At 37.0% G+C, this 9,230-nt stretch overlaps 2 protein-coding genes across 2 annotated transcripts; both read left to right on the top strand.

Annotated features, from left to right (window-relative positions):
* Positions 1 to 332: 332 nt before the first annotated feature.
* Positions 333 to 4,406, top strand: LOC100638610 (suppressor protein SRP40-like). Its single transcript, XM_020001340.1, has 3 exons — positions 333 to 425; positions 629 to 689; positions 2,717 to 4,406. Exon 3 carries the CDS (start codon positions 2,892 to 2,894, stop codon positions 4,281 to 4,283), a length of 1,392 nt encoding a protein of 463 aa, XP_019856899.1. The 5' UTR covers positions 333 to 425; positions 629 to 689; positions 2,717 to 2,891; the 3' UTR covers positions 4,284 to 4,406.
* A 126-nt stretch (positions 4,407 to 4,532) lies between these two features.
* LOC109585325 (uncharacterized) lies at positions 4,533 to 8,503 on the top strand. Its single transcript, XM_020001339.1, has 2 exons — positions 4,533 to 4,569; positions 4,616 to 8,503. The coding sequence occupies exon 2, from the start codon at positions 4,778 to 4,780 to the stop codon at positions 8,489 to 8,491; it is 3,714 nt and encodes a 1,237-aa protein (XP_019856898.1). The 5' UTR covers positions 4,533 to 4,569; positions 4,616 to 4,777; the 3' UTR covers positions 8,492 to 8,503.
* The last annotated feature ends 727 nt before the right edge of the window (positions 8,504 to 9,230 follow it).

Here is a 9,230-nt window from a genome sequence, read left to right as displayed (position 1 = left end):
TCCTTTATGTGGAGGTTATTTTATACAGTAAGGAATGTAATTGGTACACTAGGTGCTGTCTGTTAAATGGAGGTGTACGCTATAGAGAGTGTAGGCTATACTACATTGTACATGTATATGTAATTGCTTTCTCTCTCTCTCTCTCTCTCTCTCTCTCTCTCTCTCTCTCTCTCTCTCTCTCTCTCTCTCTCTCTCTCTCTCTCTCTCTCTCTCTCTCTCTCTCTCTCCCTCTCTCCCTCTCTCCCTCCCTCCCTCCCTCCCTCCCTCCCTCCCTCTCTCCCTCCCTCTCTCCCTCCCTCCCTCCCTCTCTCTCCCTCTCTCCTCTCAGATTAACAGTGGTAAGACAGTTAGGATTCCACTAGATCCAGAAGCTCTCCACTGGTCTCCATTAGTAGTCAATAGTTACTGTAACGATAACACCACTGGTGAGACTAATAATATACTAATAATATACTGAAGTTACCTATAATAGTATACTAACAGAGTAGAAATTCTTGTGTTAGAATTTTGCTGAAATTACCACTAATTATAATCATGTAAAAGAAATTTACTAATATGCATGTAGTGTTATACTAAGTTTTACTGACTGTGGACAGAATTTTACTGAGTTTTACTAATAATATACTAGGTACTGAAGACGAAGACGATGTTGATGGTGAAAGGAATGAGGAACCAGGAGCTAGTGACAAGTAATAATAATTAAATAATAATTATTTATTTATTATTGTTAAATTAATTAAGTAGCTATCACTACTAGCAAGAGTAAATAATACCTAAAGAGAGTATCCAACAGGCCCCATCTCAGCTGCTGCAAGTGTGTGGATTTCTAGGAAGTCACGTTCAGGATACTCCTGTATATTATCAATGATAAATGTTGTTATAACAATACATCTGTATAAACATTGATTGAAAACTACTGAAGTATGCGGAACGTGACTTCCTAGAAATCCACACACTTGCAACAGGCCTCAATAGGGCCATTGGATACTCTCTTTAGGTATTATCCACTCTTGATAGTAGATGTGTTAAAGAAATATTTATGTGTATATTTAATTGAACTAATTAAGAAATTGCACGTACACTTGTTTTAACAAATGGTATTTTATTTCAAGGGATGTGATGGACTACAGATATTGGCACATTAACTATTCTATACTTACATGTATATGTTACATGTGTAGGGAATGAGACATGACTAACAATTTTGAAAAAAAAACCATGGACTATAGCCTTGGGTATTTTTAAGAATGTTGGCATTTTCTTAAAATGGCTGTAACTCGAAAAATTAAAGTCGGAATCAGCTCGAACTTTCTACACAGCATGAGGACATTAATATGTATCAGAAAATGTAATAAAAATTTGGGGTGATTTCGGAGCCATTTTTTTGAAAAAACCATGGACTATAGCCTTGGGTATTTTTCAGAATTTTGGCATTTTTTAAAATGGCCGTAACTTGAAAAATTGAAGTTGGAATCAGCTCAAACTTTCTACACAGCATGAGGACGTCAATATGTATCAGAAAATGTAATAAAAATTTGGGGTGATTTCGGACCCATTTTTTGGAAAAAACCATGGGCTATAGCCTTGGGTACTTTTCAGAATTTTGGCGTTTTCTTAAATTGGCCATAACTCGAAAAATTGAAGTCAGAATCAGCTCAAACTTTCTACACAGCATAAGGACATCAATATGTATCAGAAAATGTAATAAAAATTTGGGGTGATTTCGGAGCCATTTTTTGGAAAAAACCATGGGCTATAGCCTTGGGTATTTTTCAGAATTTTGGCATTTTTTAAAATGGCCGTAACTCGAAAAATTGAAGTTGGAATCAGCTCAAACTTTCTACACAGCATGAGGACGTCAATATGTATCAGAAAATGTAATAAAAATTTGGGGTGATTTCGGACCCATTTTTTGGAAAAAACCATGGGCTATAGCCTTGGGTACTTTTCAGAATTTTGGCATTTTCTTAAATTGGCCATAACTCGAAAAATTGAAGTCAGAATCAGCTCAAACTTTCTACACAGCATAAGGACATCAATATGTATCAGAAAATGTAATAAAAATTTGGGGTGATTTCCGAGCCATTTTTTGGAAAAAACCATGGGCTATAGCCTTGGGTATTTTTCAGAATTTTGGAATTTTCTTAAAATGGCCGTAACTCGAAAAATTGAAGTCAGAATCAGCTCAAACTTTCTACACAGCATAAGGACATCAATATGTATCAGAAAATGTAATAAAAATTTGAGGTGATTTCGGAGCCATTTTTTGGAAAAAAACCATGGGCTATAATAGCCTTGGGTACTTTTCAGAATTTTGGCGTTTTCTTAAATTGGCCATAACTCGAAAAATTGAAGTCAGAATCAGCTCAAACTTTCTACACAGCATAAGTACATCAATATGTATCAGAAAATGTAATAAAAATTTGGGGTGATTTCGGAGCCATTTTTTGGAAAAAACCATGGGCTATAGCCTTGGGTATTTTCAGAATTTTGGCATTTTTTAAAATGGCCGTAACTCGAAAAATTGAAGTTGGAATCAGCTCAAACTTTCTACACAGCATGAGGACGTCAATATGTATCAGAAAATGTAATAAAAATTTGGGGTGATTTCGGAGCCATGTTAAGTAATACATGTACATAGATAACATTTAAATAATAGTAATGATGATGTTATTCTTACAAACAAATGTACATTCATTTTATTGTCTTGTAATAGGATTTCTTCTGACACTCCAAATGATGACAAATCATCTCATCCAGAAGAGAAATCAAGACCATCAAGAGGACGTGGGAGAAAACCAACAGACTTCATAGACCCGATATCAACAAGAACGAGATCCCAAAACAATATTGAAATTGAAAGAGGAAAGTTCTTTTCGATTGGGATCAACATGTTTGCCCCGGTCAGAAAGAAACGTTTTAAAACAGACTCAACTTCCTCTGGTGAGGGTCACTCGGAATACCCTCCAGACAAACTAAAAAGTACCAGCGATGAGTCCGATTCTGAAGGGGTGTGGTTAAATGAGAAACCTGTGGGCGGGGAGGGACCCGCTAGTTCCGAGTCCGAGTCTGATAGTTCTTCGGATAGCGAAAGTGACGGGAACTCTTCCTCTTCGTCTTCAAGTTCCTCGTCAAGTTCTTCAAGCGAGGCCACGCCCGAGCCAGGCGATAAAGTGGGCGTGGTCGAAGGTAAGAGCAAGTCTAAGTCGTTAGGAGGTGGTGGAGAAGGAGAGGTTCTTCCTTCAACTGGGGGCGGGGCCAGAGTGACCATTCAATCAGACGTTGAGGAGTTTGATTCCGGTACTGAAAGCGAAGAAGAGGAGAAGGCAGAGAAAGAGGAGAAAGGAGAGGAACAAAAGATCAAGAAAGATAAAGAAGGAGGTTCCATGTCGCTACCGGTATCCATACAGCGAGATAAGATACTCATAAAATCCCAGGATCCTCCTCCTATCAGTCCAGAGATACACATATCGGTTACTGACAGTCCCATAGAGACAGAGAGGAATTTAGAAGAGAGCGTTGGGTCATCGTCTTTCACTGCAGCACAAGTTTTATTACCAAATAACACAAGAACCAGTTCCATCAGTCCACAGCATACGAAGGTTAGCAGTCCAAAGCTCAATAGTCCTAGGGTACCTCCCACGGCTTATCCCCATTCCCCAATCCCTTCAAGAGGAACATCCCCTTGTGGCCACTCCCCTCATCCCCCGTCCTCCCAATCTCCTTATATGGTAACCATGCCAACGCTTAACCCCCTTATGTCTCACGGGGGTGTCCCCCCACCTGTAACCATGGCTACGGGAGCCACACCCCCTTTCCTCTCTCCTCTATATTACCGTCAATCCTTTCCCTCATCAATGCCAGTTCCTTCGGTACCAACATCACTCTCCACTCCCTCTACACAGACTGACCCCACCCACTACCAGGGGGCCACACCTTTTTCCGGCACCACCACACAGCATCCTAATCCATATCCCTACTTCCTTCAGTACTTACTGGCACAAAGACAAAACTTGGCTAACATGAATCCTAACTCTCACCTCCCTCCCTCCTCCTCCTCCTCCTCCTCTGCTGCTTCCATCCCTCAGATATTCCCATTATATCATCCTTATTATCGTTCTCCTTCTCTGCCACAGTTGACTCCTCTTTCAAACAGGCCGATTCTTCCGCCTGCGTATCCATGGCAACCCGGGATGCTTGGGATGGGTGGGAGTGTCCCCGGCGTTCCCATGACGACGACCGGTCAGTCCCCTAGTAATCAACCACCAAGCACTTCATCTTGATTTACTTTCTAAAAATAGTAACACACGACTCAATGACTTGTTCTATAAATAGCACATGTACATTTTCTCACAATATACGCATCATGCACATGTTCTTTTCATTGACACACCCACTTACTAGTACATGTATGAAAGTAATAATTATTAGTATAATTAAAATTAGAAACATGATGATTGACAATAATGAGTGTATAATTTTCAAGCAATACAGTTAATGGTGCATAAACAACTTGTGCTTTAGTTTCCTTGAGAGAGAACAAAACTGAAAATGAAGCCAATTTTATAGGTAAGAGTTGATTAATTGTTGCAACTTGTAGTACTTATGTGAATAGACAATGAAAACATCCCAGTGACACTTGAATAACTTTTGTATTGCTTTTCTAAACTGTTTTTAAAATTTACTTTCAATTTTGTCTTTTGGTCATAATAAGTTATGAAAACAGCAACTGAGCTATAAAATGAGAGTCTGCTTTGTTGGATAATCAAAAGAAGCAATGTCTTTCTTTTCTTTATCATTATTATTTCTTATTGTTTCTCTCTCATTTTCAGGAGCTCATCTTCATGTTATTAATGTGACTGAAGAGAATGAGCTGGAGCAGTTCTTGTGCTACAATGATCCACCAGTAGTGGGGGACACTCTTGTAGTATTATATACTAACATCACTCATTACATTAGTGGAAATGTATCATTCTGTATGATCAATACTACCTACTCACTGAATATAACCAGTAATTCATCAGGACCAGCTACCATTAACTGCAATCAAACTGGTAACCACTTACCTTGGCCAACCACTGGATTTTCCTTCATTAATGTACGCAACCTGACTCTACAAAGGTTAGTATTTAGTGGTTGTGGTGGGTTTTTAAAGAACAGTTCAATCATTGATGTCATTAATTCTACTGATTATCCATTTCATTTCACTCAATATCAATCAGCTGTGTTACTATTTCCACACATTAATATTCTATTAATTGAAGATGTTAACATTACATTTTATTATGGTTTTGCTATACTAACCATCAACCCAGTGAATGCAACAATAAATAGCATTGAAGTCTCTGGAGCTTATGCTGCTTCATTTTATAATCATAGCATTGGTAGCGGCATCTTGTTATACATTACAGATACTAGCAAAGCAAAGAGAGCAGTGCCTCTTCATATTACTATTAGAAACACTGTATTAATATTTAATTCTGAGTATATATCAACAGTTGACTGTCTTCATGATTTTCCTCAAACAGCCTCCAAGGAATTTCCAGTCATCAATGCAGCTGGATTAACAATTCTCTACTCCCAATTAAGCTTTCCATGCAATGTTTCAATTTTATCATCTTATTTTATAACTAACAATGGCACAACAGGTGGAGCAATACTCATTTTATATTACAAAACAAACAATGTTATAACAACAATCAAAAACACAAAATTTAGTGATAGTACAATTCACAAAAACAATTGTGAAGCTTATGGAGCAAGTTTGGCACTAGTAACACTAAATCTTACAGGACAAAATAACTCATTAATTGTTGAGAACAGCAATTTTACAAATTCAGGAAGGTATTACACAGGTAGCAGTGGGGCAGTTTTTATTGGAGTATACAGACCAGTATCAGCTAGTAGAATTACTGTCTTTTTCAGTAAAACTATATTTCATGGCAACAACATTATGACCACTGGGTCTTGCTTATATGCAAAAGTATTTTTCAATGACAGAGTTCAACTTGAAGTTCTGTCTATCATACTGAAGAATGTGAAAGCAAATAAAAACTTTCAGACAAGCATTTTAAGTATAAATTCCAGAGCTGGATTATTTACTATAGTAAATGCTCATGAGCTTAATATTACTGGAATGAATAGTTTTCATGATAACTACGGCTCTGTGTTTGAAATCACTAACACAAGGATTAATCTTAATGGTACAATTGATTTTGTGAATAATAAAGGAGAGAGGGGATCTGCATTCCAGCTTCATGATAACAGTCACTTTCATTTTGCTAATGGATTAAGGCTCAGATTCAATAATAATACTGCTCTGACAAAAGGAGGTGCTATATATTCATATGATCATTTAACAGACGAGTGCCTTTTCAAAACTCAGGAGAGCATTCCTGTCAACATCAGAGTGACATTTATTAATAACAGTGCATCAGAGTCTGGTAGCTCTATTTACGCGAACAATTTGTATAAATGCATTGCTGCTGGTGAATTTCGAAAGACAGCTCAGTCACTATCTCTCTACAGTACCATATTTAAATTTATTTCTAATTCCACGTTGAATAACATGTCCACTCCAGCAAATGAAATAAGAGTCTGTAATGCATCAAATATAAAACAAGTGTTTCCAGGCCAGGCTATTAAACTCTACTTGTCTGCAAGCTACAAGGACAATGATCAAAACGTGGTTCAACGGGCTGTTGTATCATTTGCAATTGGCGAATTTAACGAGAAAAAACATGCATTTAAAAGTCTTCCATCATGGGAAGTATCACCAAAAGACATCAATCAAGTTCTTCTCGAGAATCAAAACTGTACTCTTACAACTATCAGTTTCTTGAAAACAGGCACAGGACCTGTACCTCCTAATTCACATCTCCTCATAGTGTCAACAATGTATGATTCATTCTCTAAAATTATTGATTTGAAATTATTTAATTGTCCCATAGGATTTGATCTTAAACCAGCTGGCATATGTGACTGTTCCAAAATTTGGGACAAAATAAATGTAACTCCAAATTGCAACATAAACCCAAAAAACTCATCACTTCCTACAATTGAAGTGCAAGGAATGCAATGGCTTGGGCTAATGGAGCTGCCTAACAAAGGGACTGTAATTGGAGTAGCAAGCACATGTTTCTTATATTGCAGGAGAAGAAAGAGCTCTACTGTACTGGTTGTGAATAGCACAAATGTTGCAATTCAGGATCACAACAACACTTTGTCCTTATGTATTGGTAATAGAGAGGGTCCTTTGTGTTCACAATGTCCTCCTGGTTATAGTGCAGTGTTTGGATCTTATGAATGTAAGCAATGCAGTAACTGGTGGCTATTCACACTAATAACATATGCAGTGTCTGGTCCTATTCTCATTTACTTGTTGTATGTTCTCAAACTGACACTAACTACTGGTAGTCTAAATGGTATCATATTCTGTGGGCAATTGTTTGCAGTTATAGATGTTCCACCTTCAAATTACAGCTATTCAAATGCAATCTTGGACTGCTTCCTTCTTATCAAATTCCCATTTAAAGTTTGCTTGTACAATGGAATGACAGAAATTGGAAAACTAGGAATCAGTATGCTCTATCCAGTGTACATTATCCTGTTAGTGCTCATTCTGATATTACTCAGTCGCTATTCAGTTAGACTCTCAAACAGAATATCTGATTCATCAGTACAAGTACTGGTTACTGTAGTACACCTCTCATTCTCCAAGTTACTTATTATCATTATGAGTGTGTTCACACCAATCAATATATACACTAACACAACTGAGGTCCGTCGAGTTTGGTTTAGAGATGCTACAGTTGAGTATGGAACACATGGTCATCTAGTACTAATGATCATTACATCACTGGTAGTTGGTCCTATATTAGGTGTATACATGACTGTATTATTAGCTGGTAGGCCACTAATGAGGATCAATTATAAGATCAGAGAATATATACGTCCTGTATATGAAGCTATACATGCTCCTTACAAAAGAAACAAGGAATTCTTTTTCGTTTCACGACTGCTAATTGTACTTTTTATTTATTTTCTGTATGATACGGTAAGAGGAAGGGACTTCTTTTTAGGCTTTGCAATAGCAGTGCCAATACTCACTACATACACAGCACTTGAAGGATTGTGCAGGCCATTCAAAAAAATGTCACTAAATATTTTTAATTTTGTTCTTCTTTCAGTAACATCAGTTGTATATGGCTCAAGCTGGTACTTTATCAAGAAAGGACAAGACCAAGGTGTCATTATACTCATGACAATTTTGAATTTGGTAACTACAGGTTCACTAATTGGAATAACTGTTGCTCGCTTGCCATGGGTAAATACTTTATTGAAAAATATAATTAATAAGATTAAAAATTGCTGGTTTTGTCAATCGCAGCAGAAACAGGAAGAGTTCTCACATATGAGTGGATCATTCTTTGAACCTTACGACAGAGTGAGGGAACCACTTCTCTCCTCACAACATATTCAATATCATTAATAATAATGCTGAGTGACTTATTGTATAATATTTGTATTTTTGAAGTTATATAATAAAAATTTTCAATTTTATGCATCTTCTTGCATAGTCTGCTAGTATGTTGTATGTTGCTAGTTTGTTCTACACTTTAGCCACAAGCCTGCAATTGTAAGCAGCTTATAAGTAAACAATGATTAATGAACAAGAGTTAACATGAGGAAAACTGCTAAAAATTGAAAGTTTTATGTATGCATTGACAATAAAACAATTAGAATCTAACACACCACACATGCACAATGTTAATAATCGTCAGTTAATGAGGAGTGGTTCTCTCACTCTATCATAAGGTTCAAAAAATGATCCACTCATATCAGCACCAACTTGAGCTGCTTCTTCTTGATTCTGTTGTGGTAGACAATGAGACCAATACTTTCTAAACTTACTCTTTATCTTTTCCATTAGACCAGTTACCCATAAAATGTGTAGAATGATTACACCAAGCGAAGATGTAATGATAACAGCATTAGAAACAGCAATAATGATCATTAGTCCATCTTCATGATCGCTTTTCATGAAGTACAGGCTAGATCCATAAACAAGAGCTGAAACTGAAAGGAGACACAAATTGAAAATATTCAGTGAAACTCTTTTAAAAGGCCTGGCCATAGACTCTATTGCAATATACACAGAGAGTATTGGTGATGCTATTGCTATTCCAAGTAACATGTCCTTTCCTCTGAAACAAGTATATATTACATAC

The sequence above is a fragment of the Amphimedon queenslandica genome, unplaced genomic scaffold (assembly GCF_000090795.2).
Source record: "Amphimedon queenslandica unplaced genomic scaffold, v1.1 AMPQUscaffold_13085, whole genome shotgun sequence".
Taxonomy (NCBI): Eukaryota; Metazoa; Porifera; class Demospongiae; order Haplosclerida; family Niphatidae; genus Amphimedon; species Amphimedon queenslandica.
The sequence above is the reverse complement of the archived record's forward strand: the minus strand, read 5'-3'. Positions and strand labels throughout refer to the sequence as shown.